Source organism: Panicum virgatum, chromosome 2K (assembly GCF_016808335.1).
Source record: "Panicum virgatum strain AP13 chromosome 2K, P.virgatum_v5, whole genome shotgun sequence".
Classification (NCBI taxonomy): Eukaryota; Viridiplantae; Streptophyta; class Magnoliopsida; order Poales; family Poaceae; genus Panicum; species Panicum virgatum.
In genome coordinates, this window is record NC_053137.1 from 8,772,663 (window position 1) to 8,792,974 (window position 20,312).

Here is a 20,312-nt window from a genome sequence, read left to right on the forward strand (position 1 = left end):
ATTGAGGGATTTTCTAAGATAGCCCGGCCCATGACAGAGCTGCTCAAGAAAGAGAAGAAATTCACCTGGACGGAGTCGTGTGAAAGAAGTTTCCAGGAGTTGAAGCGAAGATTGACGACAGCCCCAGTGCTAACCCTGCCGGATATTCATCGGGATTTTGTCATCTATTGTGATGCGTCCCGACAAGGATTGGGTTGTGTGCTGATGCAAGATGGGAAAGTCGTTGCATATGCTTCCCGTCAGCTCAAGACTCATGAGCAAAATTACCCGACTCATGATTTGGAGCTTGCAGCCGTAGTGCACGCACTTAAGATCTGGAGGCACTATTTGATTGGAAATAAGTGCGAAATCTTTACCGATCATAAAAGTCTGAAGTATATCTTCACCCAACCAGACCTAAACCTGAGGCAGAGAAGATGGCTGGAATTAGTCAAAGATTATAATTTGGAAATTCATTATCACCCAGGTAAAGCCAATGTAGTAGCCGATGCCCTAAGTCGGAAATCCTACGGGCCCAAGAATGACCATTTACGAGAGGAAATGGCACGATTAAATGTGCACATTGTCCCTCGAGGTTCCAGCCAAGTGCTGAACGTTCAATCCACTCTAGAAGAAAGAATCAGGAAAGTCCAAAAATCGGACAAGGGACTGATGGAAATCCGGAGGCAAACCGGAGAAAATAAGGCCCCAGATTTTCGAGTTGATAATAAGGGAACGTTGTGGTATAAAGACAGAATTTGTGTGCCCCAGAAAGGAGATTTCAGGCAGTTGATCATGGATGAAGCCCATAACTCGGCCTACTCAATTCACCCAGGATCCACCAAAATGTATATGGACATAAAACAGAAGTATTGGTGGAATGGGATGAAGGCAGATATTGCACGATTTGTCGCCCGTTGTGATACTTGCCAGAGAATCAAAGCTGAACACCAGAAGCCAGCAGGATTACTGCAACCCCTACCCATTCCGGTGTGGAAATGGGATGAAGTAGGAATGGACTTTGTGGTGGGCTTGCCCAGAACCCAGAAAGGACATGACTCCATATGGGTAATAGTGGATCGCCTTACCAAATCAGCTCACTTCATACCCGTACGGACCAACTATGACGGGGAGAAGCTAGCTAAGCTCTATATAGAGAACATAGTAAAATTGCATGGTGTGCCCAGCCGAATCGTTTCAGATAGAGGGACCCAGTTCACCTCTAGATTTTGGAAGAGCTTGCATAAAGCCATGGGCACCAAGCTAGACTTTAGTTCCGCTTATCACCCACAGACAGATGGTCAGACGGAAAGGGTGAATCAGATCATGGAGGATATGCTGAGAGCATGTGTCCTCACTTATGGCAAGGATTGGGAGCAGAGTCTACCCTACGCCGAGTTCTCATACAACAACGGGTACCAAGCAAGCTTGGGCATGTCACCGTTTGAAGCTCTCTATGGAAGAAAGTGCAGAACCCCTCTGATGTGGTCAGAAGTTGGAGAACGTGCCCTAGTCGGCCCCGCACTCATAAAAGAAGCCGAAGAAAGAGTCGCCGAGATTCGAGAAAAGATAAAAGCGGCCCAGTCCCGACAGAAGAGCTACGCCGACAAGAAAAGACGCGAAATAAGTTTCAATCCAGGAGATTTTGTGTATCTCAAGGTATTACCCATTCGAGGGACCCGAAGATTCCAGGTACAAGGAAAGTTGGCTCCCCGATACATTGGACCATACCAAGTTCTAAAGAAAGTTGGGACAGTAGCATATCGCCTAGAGCTACCGGAGGAAATGTCGGATATCCACCCCGTCTTTCATGTCTCGCAATTAAGAAGGTGTTTGAGGGTACCCGAGGCAGAGCATGTGCCGGTTGAAACAATGGATCTACAGCCAGACTTGCGGTATCAAGAAGTACCGGTCAAGATTCTAGACACCGTCACTAGAAGGACCAGAAACTCCGAAGTACGAATTTGCAGAGTTCAGTGGAGCAGACATGGAATAAAAGAAGCTACGTGGGAACGAGAAGATGCTCTGAAGAAGGAATTTCCCCACCTGTTTAGGAACCAGTCGAATCTCGAGGACGAGATTCATTTTAAGTGGGGTAGGTTTGTAACATCCCGAAAATTGACTAAAATAAATCATGCGCTAATGTTGTGTTTCGTCGTTGAGCTCGAGATTCCTCCTTGAAACCCTAACCCCAGTTGGCCGGAATCCTCCCTGTTCCGCCGGACCTCCCGATTCCCCAAAGACCCGACACCCGTATTCGACACCCTGTTTCCCCTCGACCTGCGCGTCGCGCTCTCGCGCACCCGGATGCCAAGCGTGGCCGACCGGCTCCGCGATCAGCGCCGTGATCCCGGCGCGGATCCCTCCCTCCCCCTTCTTTTTCCTTCCCTTTTCCCTCCTTTTCTTTTTCTTTTTTTCCCATTTTCTCTCTCTTTTCTTTTCTTTTCTTTTCCTTCTTTTTCCTTCTTTTCCCTTTCCCTCTTCTCTCTCCTCTTCCTTTCTTCTCCGCCGCTCGCGCCTGGCCCGCGCCTTCTCCTCCTGCCCCCCCTCTCTGCGCTGGCCCGCTCCCGAGCACGCCCCGCGCGCCGCTCGCCGCTCGCCGCGCACACCAAGCTCGCCCCCGACCTCGCCCACGGCCACGCGCACCCCGGCACGTCGCCACGCAGTGCACGCGCCGCCCTGCAGCGGCTCGGCGCGCACCGGCCCGCGCCCCGCGCAGTTCGCCTTCGCCCCGCTCCCGGCCGCTGCACGCACCCACCCGCGCCCGCTGCGACGCGCGCCCCGCCGCCTGGACCCGCTCGCCTGCGCCCTGCTGCACCCGAGCCGCTCCAGCGCCGCCAGCCCGTGCGCGTCACACCACGGCCGACCGCCGTTGACGAGGCACAGCAGCGTCGACCGCGGCACAGAGCCGCCTGCAGCGGTCGCCGCCTGGCCGTGGTGTCACTTCGCCTCGCCGCTCCGGTTCTGCGCCCCGTTGACGCCTCACCAGTGCCCCCCCCCCCGCGCCGTGCCGTCGCATCACCATGGTGAGCCTCGCCGTGCCTCTAACGCCGCCGACAGGCCTGCCCCGCCGGCCACCACCCTGCTCCCACCGCCACCGCCTTGGCCGCCTATAAAGGGGGCCAAGGAGCACCCCCCGGCGCTCCTACGAACCGCAGTGCCACCGCACCACGCCCCCTCTCCGCAACCCTGCACAGCCGCCGCCGCTCACTCACCCTTGCCGCTGCTGTCTTTCGTGGCCGCACCGCCACGCTCCACCCCGGCGCAAGGTGAGGCCGGGGATCGGTTCGCCTCCCCGCCCTCTCTCTTTTCCCCTTGATCCGGGCCGCCGGCGAACCCCTGGCCGCCGGGATTTGGCCGGCACAGAGGCCCCCTCCCCCTCCTCTGTTCCCCACCGACGGGAGGAGGAAGAAGGGGCAAATTTGCCCCAAACCCCCTCCTTTCCCTCTTATTTGGTTAAGAGTCCCCCCCTTTTAACCAATTTGCAAAGTAAACCCTGCCCTTTTACCTAATTCCAAAATAAGCCCCCTTCCATGTAAACTTAATTACGAATAAACCCCTGACTCTTTTAGAATGACCCATGAAGTTTCTAAAATGTAAACCAAGCCCCTGCCTACTTAATCTTAATTACAATTAGGTCCCTGGACCCCTGTTTAGGGCCTAAACGCTCCCCTGACCTATCATTTTATGTGCCTAACGACCCCGGTTTAACCTAAAATCTTACCCCGCCTCTCTTAACTCAGTTTCGGCCATACCATTCAGAAACCATTCGAAAATAACAATCTATGCCCTATATTTCATGTGTTCCCGTTTCGAGCTCGACGACAAATCTTTGTTTTGATTGAATGTTTGTTTGTGTGCGCTGTAGACCACGGAGTGAACGAAGGAGAACCCGTTGTCGAGCAGTGCTGTGAGCAGGTGAACGAGGACCCGATCCGCGACCCCGAGCCCGAAGGACAGGACTTCCCCGAAGGCTTTGAAGACGGCAAGTTCAATCCCATCCTTTGATGCATGTTTCTGTCCTAGTTTTTATAAACACAACCCAATGGCCTGTTTTATAAAGTTGCATATGTTTTACTTGCATGAAAACACGGTTGGATAGCCACCCCTTGATTTGTGATGACCATTCCTTGACCACCTAGATTAATGTCTGATTTTGCTTGGACGTTAATCGATATTAGAACGCTTAGGACTTTACTCATAATACTATCTGATTTATAAAGAAAATGTGTGCGTGTGGGAAGGGATAAAATGTGGATTTTCGAAAGATGAGTATGGGCGAGATGGACGGCATTTCTGTGTGATTTGTCGATTGGTGTGCTTATGCCTGTGTGGCTGGGCAAAGAAGGGAGATATCCATCTTGTCGCGTCTAAGGACCGAGTTGGTGTGTCATCTCACCTAACTCCACTATCGTGCAAACCACTCGACCGTTGTATGGGCAACGGCGTAGCATAAATCCCACTAGTTGGTGTGGTAGCCATCAGGAGAGCTGAGAGCAACGGGTGACTAAGGAAAAGGGATAAGCCCTGAGCGACTTATGCCCGGTTATACCTAAGTGAATGGTCGATGACCCCTTGGTGCATCCCGTGATGGCTAGTCAGGCTTAGCTATGGTGGGTAATGGCTATGTTGGGATCTACACCGACACGACGGTGTTCGAGTTGTGGTATCCTACTTGTGGGTAAAGTTGCACACCTCTGCAGAGTTAAGAATCTATTCGAATAGTCCGTGCCCACGGTATTGGGCGAGTTATGGTGTGGTCACATAACTAGTGTTTCTTTGGGATGGGCTGGTGTGAGTTATTTTGGAATTGGTTCCGGCAGTTGTGCCGTGTGCTACGACGGACGGGGAGTCCGGTAGCAGTTTTAAAACCTGAACTCTGTGTTACTGCAAAAATTGATTTCTAAAAGGTTTTTCGTAAAATAAACCCCTGCATAAAATGTCGTTTTTCTGCAAATTAAACCGTAACCTTATCCTTGATTTACCTATGCATATTATTCTGTTATAACCCCCTCCGTGGGTGTGGTTGGACTTGCTGAGTACGTTTGTACTCACCCCACTCTTACTTTTTACAGAAGAAGACCCGGACTTCGTACCAGACGACGCCGAGTAGGGTTATCGTTCTACACCCAACCTTGCCTGTGGAACCGGCCCTGTTGAGATGCCTCCGCTGTCGCAGTACTCTGAGCCCGTAGTAGACCCTATGTGGTTCGCGGTTTGGTGTTATGTCGTAGCCTGGTTAATTATTATTATCATCTGTATCGAGTGTCCGCCAAGGTTTGTAAGGTTTTGAACCATCTGATGTAATAAATGTGGCATCAGCCTCCTGGGACTGATGTTTTGTATCACATTTAAGTCTTCTCTTATGAGGGGACGCTTCATAGTGCCTAGTGCTGCATTCGTGTTCAAAGGTCCTTCCTTTTTCCTGTGGATTGTTGTATGCAAAGGATTTTGAGGCGACGTTAGTTCCATAGAGATTGCACTATGCTACAAGAGAAACTACCGAGGTCGCCAACGCTGTTTCTGTAAAGATTAAAGAAACAAAAAATCGTTGGCATTAAATTGTTGGGCGACAAATGCTGACCAGGTGGGGATCGAACAGCCACTCAGTTAAATTTCACCGGCCAACGCTAGTGTGGCATACGACAGCTAATTGGATAGTTGCTATTTAACTTATTAGAAAAGGTTTGGCTACGTATTAGTTGGATCCATCGTAACTTGGGATTAACTAACTACGAATTAGCTGGTGGAATCAAATCTCTACTATTTCTAAAATAAACAATATTTTTTTGTTCGTTAAACGGAATCGTAATAGAAATCTGAATAAATCAATCAGAATTCTAATCGAAGTATGAAAAAATCAATCAGAGCCAATCAGAACATATACAATTAATATCTCATACGATCAAAGTACGGTCTATACATGCGGTATTATATGGCCCTGTTTGGTTTGGGAAGAATTGTAGCGCTAGTGAATAGTAACACATTTTGACCACTAATTATGGTGTTAAACAAAGTCAGTTTATAAAACTAACTTCAGAACCCCGCGCTAGTGACCCTGAAGAATCTAATGAGGTCTTTGACCGCGCGATTAGAGAATGGTTACTGTAGCATCACTATAGCTAATTATCGATTAATTACCGTCATTAGATTCGTCGCGAAAAGTTACACTCATCCCTAAAAAGGTTTTGCAAATAGACTTCATTTAGTGCTTCATGCATGCGAGATTCTTTTTTCAGGATGTGTGCGTGCTAGAATTCTAGCATTGCCAAACAAAGCCATAGATCTATTATATTATCTATAGCAACATACTGATATTATGCTATTACACGGAAAAAAAGTCGGACGCCAAAACGAAACACGGGTTCAGACGCGTCGATACCCGGTCCATCCAGACAGGAAATAAAAATCCATCAAGCTAGCATTTTTGCGTTACAGACTCGCCGCCGATCATGCACCGGCGTGTGCCGCCGCGCATAAAGAAAAAGAAAAACATGCCGAGGGCAGCGTGGGCTGGCCCGGGCCAACCCAGCGCGCTCATTTTTGATTTGTTTAGGCGCGCGCCGCAACGACTACTCACAGGGTGGTGGTGGCATCTCGCCGCCCCGTCACCACCAGCGCGGATGCGTCGCCAGAAAATAAAAAAAAACACGGGTCGAGCGCAACGCAACAGACGGCCGGCCGGCCGGCCGGCACCACCACCACCAATCCACCATCACCGGCGGTTGGGATAATGGCATCTTCGGAGAATAACAAACAAACCAGGTCGCCCATGATTAGATATCTAGATTTGATTGAGTATTCGCCTAAACAAAACAAGTCGTAGCACCGGAGATTATCTTTTGATTTGGCTTTCTTTTTCTTATTTTTGTGTGTGCGCGTGTGTGACTGTGTGTTGGCGTGCGCCCCCCCCCCCCCCCCCCCCCCCTCCCCTGGGGTGTTCTTGCGATCTTCTCGGCTGGCGCCAATTGGAAGACTGTCGCCAGATCAAGGGCGCCTCAGTGCCTCACCTGTAATCCCCTTTTGATTCCGTTTTCGCGTTTTGGCTGGTGGCGGCTGGACGTGATCTGGGGCCCGGATGGCGTTATCATTCCTCGCAACCGTCGTCGTTCCAATGATAGCCCTCTTCGTCCGTTCCAATGATAGTTCTCTTCCTTCAAAAATAACTAAAAGAATCTGGTGCGGATGTATACGGTGGCCAGCGCTCGATCGGTCACCTCTCCACAGTTGCCATTTAGATTTCAAGATTAAATCTAATTAGTTCATGATTCGATAATGTTATTCTATGGTAAACATTTGTTAATGATGGATTAATTAGGCTTAATAAATTCATCCGGTGAATTAGCCTCTACAACTCATTTTATAATTAATCTATATTTAATACTTCTAATTAGTGTCAAACATCCATTTAATACTTCTAATTAGTGTCAAACATCCGATGTGAAATTTGGAGAGCAAGGACCTGCCGGAGAAACTGGGAATCTCGGATGGCCTGTAAGAAGCGTTGGACGAAGAAGCAGCCTATCCTCATGGTACGTGCCCAATGAGGCGGATGGCTGGTTCTCGGAGACCATTCTGGAGTTCCTTCTGCAGCCGAAACAACAGGCGCCACCAGTAGGTGCGCAAACAATACTACAATAGACATCTTGGTTTTTTCAGCTATTTTTTTTCTGTATATAACACATGATGCCATTTGGTGGGACTCGGATGCCCAGGGTGGTGATACGATGCACAATGGAACATGGGAGCAACAACTGGATAATACAATGCGCTAATGTACAATCACGGACTATCCCATACAATCAGATACTGCTGTCTCCAACGTTTTGCCTTTTTTACAAGACAGGAGCAGATCTGCCGAAACATTTGCTCCAGCCGGCAGATCTGGAGGCCACAAGGCAAGAGTCCCCAAGCATACATTAGCACGAGCCACCACAGGGCTACAACAAGGCGATAACTTAGAAGCAGGAACACGGGAACACCTCGCTGAAGAATCATGACACCCACAGTGGTCAGAGTATTGCTAGTCTTTAGTTCGCACTAGACATCAACCCACTAGACATCAACTGAGCGGAATTTACATCTTTGGCTTTGGCACCAGAAGTAAACACACGCAGGAGCAGGAGCAGTAACCTAGCAGTCACGCTGTGCGATTTCACCGCCACGTCGATCAGGTGTTACAGCAGGATGACCACCGCGAGGCAGGGTTGGGCTGGTCGGGATCTGGCCTGCTGATCTGAATAGTTGGGGGCTGCATGGTTTGGTGAATGTTAGATGTGACGGATTTATATGACAATGGATAAAATGGGGGTAGAGTAGCTACCTCAGCCGCAGTGGCAACGGTCTCAGTCAACCGTTGCTTTATGTCCCTTGCAATGGTAAAGAAGACCTGCTCCACATTTTGATTTGTTTTTGCACTCTGCACATAAACATACAATTAAAGCGACTATGACTTGGCTTTAACATACTCAGCTTGTAGTAACAAAACCTTACCGTTTCAAAGAATTTGATACCATATTCATCTGCGAGTTTCTGACCTTGAGCTGTGGACACTACCTGTTAACAAGGAACATTTACATTAGGCCACGGAGAATACAGACAGTCATCATGCGTTCCTAAAAGTTGGTAATTTTACAAAAGCATTTACCCGTTTTGAATCCATATCAACCTTGTTGCCCACCAAGATCTTGTTGACGTTGTGTGATGCATGCTGCTCTATGTTGCGAATCCAATTTCTAATGTCTAAGGTTAATTAAAAAAGACAATTAATAAAGTAACCAAAAATTTCTTCTGTCAACAAATGGGAATGCACATGCATGTTACATACTATTGAAGGATGATTCGTCTGTGACATCATACACAAGCAGAATGCCCATAGCTCCTCTATAGTATGCTGCAAAATTGGGGAGGAAAAAAAAGATCAGAAATCTGGTTTAAAATCATCATAACGAATTGCTACTATAAACATTTTGGGGAACTACAATACTAGCAGCAGCAATATATAAAACAGCTTACTATAATATTCAACTTTGAAAATATATATGCTTCAGTGTCCAGGAAGCAAAGTGTTGCTCACCACCACAGAACATGTGGTCATCATTGAAAGATTTACATATGGTCAGCATGATAGCCTGATTTCTAGTTTTATAACTCTTCGTGTGAAAGCCACCAAGACAGGCCTGCTAGTGGACTGGCAGTACTGGTATGCACATGCTGAACCTTTGGGCTTAGGCAGTTATCTGTATACGCTTCAAGGTCAAGGCTTGGCCACTGGATAGTTTTTCTTTAACCATGCTCATTTTTTTTCCTTCTATTCCTCTTAAAAGAGCACTATAACTATATATTTTCAGGACACAAATAAATTAACTATTTTCTGATTGAGCGTTCTTATGATCAAAGGATTTTTTTATTAGTACGTGGTGCTGATAAAATCCTAGCTATATCTCAGCAGTTGTAGCATGCAACGTACATTGGTCTTGTTCACCAATGGCATATGAGCACACCAGCATGACAACAAACTAAGACTTGTAAACTTGTGACACATCTACTAAAAAAGAATACTTCTTTAATAAATTTAAAACTAGAGTTCTAAATATGGTGTTTATTTAGAACTTACAAGGCATTCACTTCATATTTCACATATAGACCACATGAGCATCATCATAGTATAAAGGGAAAACATTTACCAGTGGTGATTGTCCGGAAACGTTCTTGACCAGCAGTATCCCAGATTTGTAATTTTACACGCTTTCCATCAAGCTCAACTGTCCTAACCTTGAAATCAATGCTTAACAGAAGGAAAAGATCAAGTTTAGAATATTAACTTCCACAACTGAATGCCAAAAAGCAAGGGATGCTGCCTGAGTCTATACCCAATGGTGGTGATAAAACTTGTTGTGAATGTGTCATCAGAAAACCGTAGGAGCAAGCAACTCTTCCCAACTCCTGGAAATAAAAAGGGGACTCACATTAGACCGAGAGAAGGCTGTTGCAATACACAATTCGACCAAAATGTATTGGTCAAGAGAAAAATTCAAGAGAAAAATTAAAGAATAAAACACATTGACAAGGATGGGAACCATTGGTGTGTCAATGCAACAGCACGGGAATGAACTTCACAGGATTCTGACTCTCATGTCAAGTTTCCAATCAAATGTCAGGCAGATACTCACGGTAATCCCTACGTGGAAATCACCTCAGTCACCATCAAGTGCTTGTGCAGGAATTTGAGTTTTATAAAAGTAACATTCCGGAAAATAAAACCAGTTCTATTATTTTTTTTCAAAAAAATGAAGGCCATCTAATTAAATACTTAAGTGATGAATTTTGGTTGGTTACACAGATATGCCAATTCACATATCAACAAGGTGACAGCTCAATTAGTATGCATATGAAGAAAATTATGAACATTGGCTAGGTCCTCAACAAAAATGAGAAGATGGAGATGCCAATAAACATAAGGTCAACCAACTCATTTGAATGCCTTGGTAGAAAGTAGAAAACAAGATAAAGGAATGGGCAACATTAGATACCAACTAAATATATGCTATCTGGAGACAAGATGTGACCTTTTGTCAAATTGTGTCAACAACAAATAATTATCACTGTCCTGATTTCTCTTGTCCCATATAGCTAGTATTGAACTGTTGATTTACAACAATGGGTAACTGTTCATTGTAAGTTCTATAAGAGCTACTATACCAAAAGTGAAGAGTATTGGATGCAATCAACTTCAGAATTTGGCATGCACCTGTGCAAGGGTTCTAGGGCCCCACCACATGGTTGAGATTCAAGTGTAAAATTCTAAAGAGACAAGTAGCTTAGATGTAAATACATGGTGGTATACATTTCAGGATTATGATTGATTTTCCCCCCTCCAAAACTATGCACAATATTTAAAAAGTTGGATATAGACAAATTAGAAAAAAAATTCGCTTGCCACAAATGTATGATAACACACTTCCACCACCAAACCATTAACACCAACTGAACTGGTACAAGTAGGAATTGAGGACCTAGCCAATGATCAATGACCATTGGGTACAACAAAGCAGTAAGTGTTTTTCTAAAGCGGTAACACCCAACAATTCAGACGGACAATACCTCACAACCATAGCAGGAAATTCACCCTACTCTAATGCAGTGGATTGTAAGTAGAGTAGAGCCCTTTTATGGAATCACCCTAGTAATTAAGCAATTTTTCACCCAACGCCAGTTTAATGACACCTGAAGTTCCCTTATAGAACCTAAAAAATTTACCATAAGGCTGGCTACATCCAAGGAACTCCTCATCAAACAGCGATTTCAACTTCGGTGTAAATTGCTGGAATAGCCGCGTGTGACAACAACATCAGAAACGTACACAAAAGCATCCGTTTCGGAATCCCGTCAGGAACCAATCCGCTCCGCCTCCTAAAAGCCAGGAAAAGTGGGAAGTAAACCGCGAGAGTACAAACTCAGCTCCAATCCATACGAGGCCTATCACTCTATCAGTGCGTAGCATGGTTCCCCACCCGACCGACCGCGACAAGCCTAGCAACCGTGCAGCCAACAAGCGAAGCTGAACCTCCCCCCATTAAAGAGGCATTAATCGCCACGCATCGCTCGTGAAGCTCCTTCAAGCACGGGTGGCACATGTCTACCGCTCCGTACACATCCAGGCCTCCGCAAGCAACCCGAGGTACGAACAAAACCCCGTCCCCTCCAACCCTAGGCTGTGCAACGAGCTCCCCTCTCCAAGCTCCGTGCTCCGCGCTCCGTGGCGGCCGCTCCGTACCACCAGCCGAAGGAAGGGATCGGGCAGCAAGAGCACGAGCGCCGCGCGGCAGCTTACCCCACAAGCTCCGGAACCGAGCTAATCAAGCGAGCGAGCGGGCTACCGGCCGGCTACGGCTGCGCTCAGCCCCCCACCACTGGCACCACGAGCGCTAGCTACGAACCGGAGCAGCGGAGAATCGAATCGAATCGAGGGAGGGGGAACACGCACCGCTGTCGCCGATGAGCAGGAGCTTGATTAGGTGGTCGTAGTCGCCTCGGGACCTCGACGGCGCCGCCGCCATGCTCACGCTCGGATCCCCTGGCCCTCCGTCGCCGAGGAGGAGGCGAGGGTGTGGCGGTGGAGTCTAGGAGGGGGTGCGGGCGAAGGCGAAGCAAGCGGCAGCCAACAGCGAGGGGGGGGGGGGGGGGGGGGGGGGGGGAGGAGGAGGCGTCCAGCTGTACGCGACGAGAGGGAGGGGGGGGGAGGGGAAGGGGGAAACGGAAGGGGATGTAGGGAGCTGGGAGCTGGGAGGGAGGCGTACCGTATCCGGACGGTATTTTTGTACTACGCTTGCCGCCGCGCGGAGGGGGCGGCGGCGTCGCATCGGCCAGTGGAGCAGCAGCCAGCAGCGCGCTTGGTGGTTGGGCTCTGGCGGCGGCCGCGTGACAGTGTGGAACGGGACGGGTGCCAGTTGTTGGTGGCTGCCTGCCAGTTTCGAAATTGCCGAGTTGGGGGGATGGTTGCGAGTTAACTTTGCCAGCCTTCTCTTGGCTAGTTGCGAGCTACTAACTGACAAGCTTAGTGGTGGTTGTGTTTGTTCGAGACGAAGCTTAGTACTACGTATCTGTTAGTTACCTCCTATGATCGCGGCTAACCTCCTGCGATCGCGGCTAAGGGTACGTTAGTGCACAGCTTACGCTCAAGCTAAAATTAGCTACTTAAAAATTAACTGGAAGAGGAAGACTCAACTCTAAGATACAAACCTGAAACCTTGCGTAAGCGTTTGATTGGAGGGATTCGAACCTTTTGACGATATTTAAATATCTAGTTTTAGTCCATAACGGGAATAATACAGCTCGCTCAGACACCCTCCACGTATCCCTATCTCTGGCTGCTGGAAAATTGTGTCTATTAAGTGGGTTTAATAGCCATCCAATTTCGGTGAGTCCGTCGAGTTTGTTAGATTTTTTAAAACTTCACGTTCGTCTGACATTCCTTTCCGATTGCTTGGGTCCATGGTTAGACCCATTAATCAGCCAAGTGGCAGATAAATACTCCCTCATTCAAATGCTCGGTCACCATATGATTTTCAACTCAGCACATGCAGAGGTTGAATCCATCAACTCTGAGCAATTCCAGGTCACCTCATCTCACATTGAACGATTCTGTACCACGAAGAGAGGGCTTATTCGGAAAGGGAAAAAAAAAACTAACCTCAACCCACGAAAGCAGAAAATGAGCGTGTAGTATAACCCAAACAATCAATAATCTACACAGCACTGATGACAACCGAGAAGGCCACAATGACTCAGCACAGAATCATGGAAAACAACAGCTCAAAAGGCACAGAAACAGAATATTCTCTATTACTCCATGCCCGTGCCATGCACGGTTGCACATATAGGGAACTAAAGCAGCAATCAGATCATAAAAAGATGTGACCCCATGTTTGCCAGCTAACCCATGATTATATTCCCACAAAAGCAGAAGCCAGCTTTCGCTATGCCAGTTCATTTCTTCGGTTGGGCCGTTCCATTGGCTGTGTTTAGTTCCAAAATTTCTCTCTCAAAATTTCATTATTTACCTATCACATCAAATCATGCATGGAGCATTAAATATAGGTAAATAAAAAAACTAATTGCATAATTTTGATGTACACGACGAGACGAATCTTTTGAACCTAGTTAGGTCATGGTAGGACAACAATTACCACAAACAAACAAAAAATGGTACAGTGTGCTAAAGTGTCCGATGTGACCCTTTTTACCACCATTTTACGGATCTAAACACAGCCATTGAAAAAATCCCCTGTTTCAGTCTTTCCTAGATACGGGTCCTTTTAGACTAGATAGCACTTGCAGAAATACAGTCACTGTCCTCGAATGTACAACAGCAGTACAGCACAAGCTTTGCAGTTAACACGTATACTACTGGCTGAAAGGTACACCTTTTTTGCATGTATTATTCTTTGGCAAGGAAGTTAATCAAAATCAAAAGATCAGCAATTTTATTTTATTCTAGTGAACAATCGGAAAGCCAGCAAGCAGAATAACAGTATAAATGCAATCTTCCTACAGAAATTTTTTATTTGACAAATATATAACAGAAAATACAGATACTGAAATAATAAGTATACGGTTCCCAAGAAATTTATCAAACAAAATATTGGTGCTAGCACCTCGTAATTTTCTCAAGTAAAAGGTTCCGGAGAACTGCACTGTCCATGTAGGATTTAATTTCTGGATGAGCAATTCTGCGAAACATAAGCTTACCGTATTCCGCCATGTTGCTTCAGGTGAGTTTGATGCGTGTCACAGGGATAATGTGAAAGAAGCAGAAAACAGAGGATATATGGTAAGTTTCGTGACAAAAAATACATAGAGCGCGATGTGGGTAATGTCATATATGATAAGTTTCTAGTGATCTCATCATAAAAATATAAAGATTCAAAAGGAGCACAGCTCGGGTAGGTTCGAAACAAAAAAAAAAGAGGACGACACGGTTAGCTTGGTTAACACATGTGTGATGCATTGCTTGGGATCCATAGAGTGCGATATAGCAGTCTAAATGTGTTGTGTTTTGAATAGGTTAGGATACTTGGCTTCAAATGCATATGTTAAATATGCTTCTTAAGAAAGCAATTTGTTAAGAAATAAAATACAGCAATAAAGTAAAGTCATAACTGAAAAAAACATGGCATGTCAAAAAAATTGGCCAAAATATTAAAAATTTCTCTATTACCTGATAAATTTAGCTGCAAGCACTATGAGGTTTCAAAGCCCTAGTGCGAACCGAAACAACTTAACTGAACTCTTTCAAATCTTCATATTTACAAATGAAGACCTTGGGAATCACTAGAGAACCTGCGAACTTCTACCTATATGGTTGGGGTTGAAAGAGTACAGGATTACTGGTGGGTTGCCTCATCCACGGTTGTAACTAAGTAGGGTCAGCTTTTGAGCATGTCAGACTCTAGAAGAATAAATTACCATCAAGATGTATGAATTAATTGCAGGTGATGAAGAACATTAGTTTAACCTTCTACTTTGTTGATTACATGAGACCGCTATGGATGAGTGTCAAATGCTACTCGTTCCATTATTGTTTATCTCTTTTCTTGGAACTATGCCATCTCTGTTATCTCACATTGCAACACCCTGGTCTTCCTTCCAATAACTTTTCCCACATGCATAACATCAGCCTTGGTGATTGGTAATGTGCAGTATAGTAGTCGTCAATGCATCCATATGGACAAAATTTGGCACTGTGAATGTATTCAACAGGTATTGTCCTGTTGAACTGCTGAACCCACAAACCCATGCTCACATCTTCCATTTTAAAGAGCTGCACAAAGAGAAATAGTAAATTATATATGCTTCTTCATTGTTGTAAAATGTTATTAGGAAATTTATATATAGGGATACTTTTATCAGTGCTCAAACAAGTGCACAGAAAAGGGTTTTTGTACATTATCCTATTGCTCAACAAATATGGATGAATCATATAAAGTTTGGACCAATAAAAATAATCTATTGCTTCCTTTTTCCTTATTATGATCGATGCTTGTTGCCTATCTACTGTAAAAACTGGTATTTTGGAGATAAGTCTAAGTGGTATACTGATAAGTGTCCAATACTCAAATGGCATTTTGGCAAACTATAAAAAATAATGGCATGGAGTATTTTTATCATGACAGTTGAAGGGAAGAGTTTTTTTTTTCAATAGGAAATTATAAATTGTACCGTTAATCCTTGCTTCATGAATTCTGACATGATAAAATGTGCAATATCGGATGATAAAACATATCCAGGGCCATTTGCATATGCTGGATACACCTCTTCCGGCCACTCCTGTTAAGTGGGAAGCAGCATTAACAATATTCAGACTAACTATCAAATTAGTAAGGTCAAAAGGAGTGTCAAGCGTAAATTAACACTAAAGCTAAAAATCCACTCAGAAAGCTAACAAAACATGCTTTGCTAAGATGCAAATTCCCAGCTTCTGCAAACATATTACTGAACGCTGACTTTTATGACCAAGAAAGTCTACAATGTGAAGACATAAGTAGGATTGTAGTAGCCTGACAGACCACAAAAATGCAATCATGCTGCTTAGATAGCTAACATCGTTTACAAACAACTGGCAAAGAATCATATGTCAAATCTTCTATATCTGACAACTTCAAGTGGTCTGCCATTTTTTCTCGGAAGGCAAGGGATCTGCCATCAGGAGAAGACTTGCAACAAGTGATCCTTTGTTTTGTTTTGTTTTGGGTAGATACATGACTTCTTATATGAATAAATAAAAAGGCTGATATGGTAATTCCAAAGTGAATGGATCGCATTTTACTATTTTAGTCATCCAATGTTCCTATCTTGAGACTAGGATATACAATGGAGAACCCCCCCCCCCCTGATATATTGTGATCCAAGTCAAATGCGCTCTAAACAGAATAGAATTTAGAAACATGATACAAACACAAACCTCAATTGCAGAGAAAAGAATTCAAAATCATCTATATCCGAGATGAACATAAGTTTAACCAGTCTTATCACAGTTCAGCACATCAGTACAGATGACCAAGTACACTTTAAAGGAATCAAGACAGAAACAGAGTAATTTATATTTTGCTTCAAACTATATAAGAAATGATCAGGTGATTCATGAAGAATGCAATCTAATAACTGTCAAACAAAATTTACATAAGCTTTACCTCATAAGTCACGGCCCATTTCCCATGGCGTAATGGCTTGTGTTGGATATTCATGCTCCCTATGTAGAGACTTCTCCCACTTGGTACCTTCTTAATTTCAGCGACTACTGAATCGAGTCTCACAAAAGTATCATCGTCGCACTTCATTACATATTTAGCTGAGACAACATTCACCTGAGCAACCAAGTTCACTAATGTCAGAAAATACCAAGCTAAATGCTATAGTACTCCAAAGAAGATTTTTAGTACAAATAAGAAACTCTTTGCCATACCCCGTACTCGCATATTGCAAGAGTCTTCATAACAACAAGATCATAGTTGTCCAGAAATGGTACAAAAACAATGTCCCCAAAATACTCTGCCTCCTTTTTCAACTCCACATTCACTTCCTTTCTGCCATGCTGCAATTAAGAAAGTCCTTCAGCTCAAGTGCAGAAAATAAATGATGTAAGGTGAGCTTTTCGGATTCACATTACAGGGTTTACCAGTGCAACAAAAAAACGAGCCACCATGTTTGGTGACTTGCGGACAGAAGACATCCATGTCTTCCTAACACCCATCCGCTCAGCAAAATGATTGGCAGAAGACATAATGCCAATGAAAATCTCCGCTGGTTCATCAGGCAGAGGAGGGGCCTGCCAAACAGTAGAAAAGTCCAAATAATTCTGTGGTGCAAAGCTCGGGTGAGTAGTGGGCAAAGACCCTGCAAACACTGAATGCACATCGAGGTCCCCATTCAGGAACAAGCCTGTGGCGTCCTCAAGCACAAACCCCTACAAGAGACATAAGAAACATAAATTAATTATACAGGCAGACCAAGTACCGTCCCCACTCCCCAGCATATTTGGGCAGCAGACAACACGAAGGGAAGGAACATGTGCACTTACAGTGCGGTAAGGGAACGAAGTCACATGCCGCCCATCGACGCTAACATGGTAACCCTCCAACCCAGCGCTGAGAGTCAGAACAAATAACCTGCCCTCGACGAAAGGATACGGCCAATCGAAATTGACCTCCTTCTTCTGCCCGATCAGGCGATTCAGCCACCACGCTGTCTTTGATTCTTCAGAGCGCTGGTCGTCGTCCCGAATCCACTTCTCGCACTTCACCAGCCCATCCACTGCACATGAACAGTGCATTCATTCAACACGCCTGAACAACAGAATCCTCCTGAGGTCAAATAATTGAAAACGATGAACTGACAGGGGTCCCCAACCAGTCTCCTCATCGGGGCGCGACCTCCATCCCTCGCAGCGCTGCGCGGCGCCCCAGTTCATGCGGTAGCACGTGTTCTGCTCGATGACGGGCCTGCCGCTCCAGTCCCCGCGGAGGCGCGGGTTGAAGTGGAGCACGCGGGGCGGGTCCTCGCCGTCGACGGCCCTGAGCCCCTGCAGCTCGACCATGAACTGCGACACCATGGCGGGCACCTCCCCGTCCCTGACGACCGCGATCGCGGGGTCCCGCTCCTCGTGCGGCGCCCGGGGCGTCGCGGCCACCGTGACGTGGGACCCCAGCGCGAGCCCGCAGGGGAGCTCCACCACGCGGCCCCGCGCGCGGAGCTGCTCCGCGGAGAGCGCGATCGACTGCGGGCACCTGGCGGGGGCCGCGTCCCCCTCTCCGGAGGGCGCCGCGAGGGCGGCCGCGTCGGCGTCGAGGGTCTCGAGCTCGGTGAACACGCGCGCGCCCGCCGCGACGGCGTCGGCTATCTGCCCGCGGAGCGCGCCGGAGCGGGCGGTGTCGAGGAGGCGGAGGTCGAGCCCGGTGGCGAAGCGGGAGAGCCGATCCCGCCCGCGCGCCGACGGGCCCGCGACGTCCGCGGCCGCGGGGCGGGGCTCCTTGGCGGGGCGCGCGGGGGCGGACCGCGCCGTCGCGGCGCCCGAGGAGAGGTAGAGCTTCCGCGCCACGGCGGCCCCGGCCCCGGGGGAGAGCGAGGTGGACACGAGCGGGGACTCGAGGGCGAGCACGACGAGCGCGTAGAGGAGCAGCGCCGCCGCCAGGCCCTCCATCACGCGGCGGCGGAACGACCCGACGCCCCACGCCGCCGCGCCCGCGCCCGCCGCCCTCCGCATCGCCGCGCGCGAAAAACCCTAACCCCCCACCACCGGACGGACGGCCGCTCGCGTCGCGTCGCGTCGGGTCGGGTCCGGCTGCTACGGCGCGCGGCGGAGGCGGGCGGGGTGGAGGAGCATGAGGAGAACGACGAGGCGGGCCCGCCGCTACTGCTAATCAATGGCGATTAATGAGCCCCCGCGGCCAAAAGGACGTGGTTGTCTTTTGGAAGGGTTTGATTGCTGCGGCGAATTGCGATCCGGGCGCGCGCAGGCGCCGATGATTAGCTGGTCGGGGGCGTGTTTAAGGAATTGGGATTTCGATTTGATTCGCGGGGTCGTCGTGGGCAGGGTTTACAAAAACCGGTGCGAACCGGTCTGGTTTGACTGGTTACTGGTTAAACCGGTCCGGTCCGGTTCCGGTTTGGGCCGGCACTAAACCGGTCCAAATTCAAAATTCAAATTTAAATTAAAAAATGAAAAATTCCCAAAAAAAATCCTAAAAATACTTCAAGGTGCGATGAATCTAATGGTGTCAAATTTTCTCAAAAAATCGTTCGTTTAACATATTTTTCGGGCATTTAAAGTTAAACCAAAAAAAAATGAGACGGCCCATTAAGGCCCACTTGGTAAACCGGTCAAACCGACCGGTATACCGTTCCAAACCGGTTACACATGCGATTTTAAATTTGGATTTGAATTCAAACCGGTCAAACCGGCCGGTATACCGGTACGAACCGGTTGAACTGAGTTTTTTGAATTCAAATTTGAATTCGACCAGTCCAACCGGTTTCCGGCCAAACCGGATCGGTATACCGGTACCGGACCCCGGCGGTTTAGCCGGTCCGGTTGGTAAATGAAACCCTGGTCGTGGGTCGAGAGGCTGGGGTGCGGGTGCGGGTGCGCGCGGTCTATGGGCTAGGGGGGAGGAATGGGGATTTCGATTTGATTCGCGGGGTCGTCGTGGGTCGGGAGGCTGGGGTGCGGGTGCGGGTGCGCGCGGTCTATGGGCTAGGGGGTGGGGGTGGGGCGTCGGGGCGTAGGGCAGACGAGCGGTTTTTTTAGAAGGAAAATGTATTGATCTTAGCGTATTACATCGGTTCTTTTATAAATAGGATTTAAAAAAAGAAAATTACAAAGAAGTCTAAAGTTTCTGTTTATCTTCCTCAAAGCTTTTAGAGATCCGTTCGTCACCGCCGCCGAAGCCGATTCACAATCGTCGTCGAGCACCAGAGCTAATCTCCACAAGGTGAAGGCCACAGAGGAGGGCTTACTTATAGGCGAATCAGCCGAGTACACTGCCTCCCAGGCGCATCGGCCAACTCCCGTACCCACGACGCATTTTTCGATTCTACCGCCGGCAACTCGAGCAAAGCTCAGATTTTCACAAAAAAACATATTTTTCAAGATTAACAGGGTCAACAACATCATCACCTGAAGAAAACGACGATGCGCCGGCCCTTAACTTCTGGACAAGTCTCTCCAGCCTCTCCGTTGACGTCGGAGTAGATCACCATCAGAGAACAGAAGAGACTGGAAGAAATTATTCCGCTGCGCCGCCGTCGCTTCCGCATCACCGGCGTCGGAGAACGGA

The 20,312-nt window shown here is 47.4% G+C and overlaps 2 protein-coding genes across 3 annotated transcripts; both read right to left on the reverse strand.

Annotated features, from left to right (window-relative positions):
* Positions 1-7,721: 7,721 nt before the first annotated feature.
* Positions 7,722-12,210, reverse strand: LOC120665132 (ras-related protein RABE1d-like). Its single transcript, XM_039944588.1, has 8 exons — positions 11,966-12,210; positions 9,852-9,924; positions 9,666-9,766; positions 8,807-8,872; positions 8,627-8,721; positions 8,473-8,535; positions 8,303-8,398; positions 7,722-8,230 (listed from the first exon to the last, which is right to left on the reverse strand). The coding sequence occupies exons 1-8, from the start codon at positions 12,036-12,038 to the stop codon at positions 8,150-8,152; spliced, it is 648 nt and encodes a 215-aa protein (XP_039800522.1). The 5' UTR covers positions 12,039-12,210; the 3' UTR covers positions 7,722-8,149.
* A 2,457-nt stretch (positions 12,211-14,667) lies between these two features.
* LOC120665139 (hydroxyproline O-galactosyltransferase GALT6-like) lies at positions 14,668-19,031 on the reverse strand. 2 transcript variants are annotated; one of them, XM_039944600.1, is made up of 7 exons: positions 17,887-19,027; positions 17,558-17,790; positions 17,156-17,443; positions 16,943-17,071; positions 16,671-16,844; positions 15,700-15,807; positions 14,668-15,301 (listed from the first exon to the last, which is right to left on the reverse strand). In XM_039944600.1, the coding sequence occupies exons 1-7, from the start codon at positions 18,737-18,739 to the stop codon at positions 15,095-15,097; spliced, it is 1,992 nt and encodes a 663-aa protein (XP_039800534.1). In that variant the 5' UTR covers positions 18,740-19,027; the 3' UTR covers positions 14,668-15,094. The 2 variants fall into 2 exon arrangements, with proteins under 2 accessions (XP_039800534.1, XP_039800542.1); XM_039944608.1 differs by lacking the exon at positions 15,700-15,807 and having other exon boundaries at positions 17,887-19,031.
* Positions 19,032-20,312: the final 1,281 nt, after the last annotated feature.

Coding starts and splice junctions, on each gene's coding strand:
- LOC120665132 (XM_039944588.1), bottom strand. CDS start 12,038: ATGGCGGCGGCGCCGTCGAGGTCCCGAGGCGACTACGACCACCTAATC. Junction 8,722..8,806: donor AGACGAATCATCCTTCAATA/GTATGTAACATG, acceptor AATTAACCTTAG/ACATTAGAAATTGGATTCGC. Junction 8,399..8,472: donor GTATCAAATTCTTTGAAACG/GTAAGGTTTTGT, acceptor GTTTATGTGCAG/AGTGCAAAAACAAATCAAAA.
- LOC120665139 (XM_039944600.1), bottom strand. CDS start 18,739: ATGCGGAGGGCGGCGGGCGCGGGCGCGGCGGCGTGGGGCGTCGGGTCG. Junction 17,791..17,886: donor GCGCCCCGATGAGGAGACTG/GTTGGGGACCCC, acceptor GTTCATGTGCAG/TGGATGGGCTGGTGAAGTGC. Junction 15,808..16,670: donor AATGGGCCGTGACTTATGAG/GTAAAGCTTATG, acceptor CCCACTTAACAG/GAGTGGCCGGAAGAGGTGTA.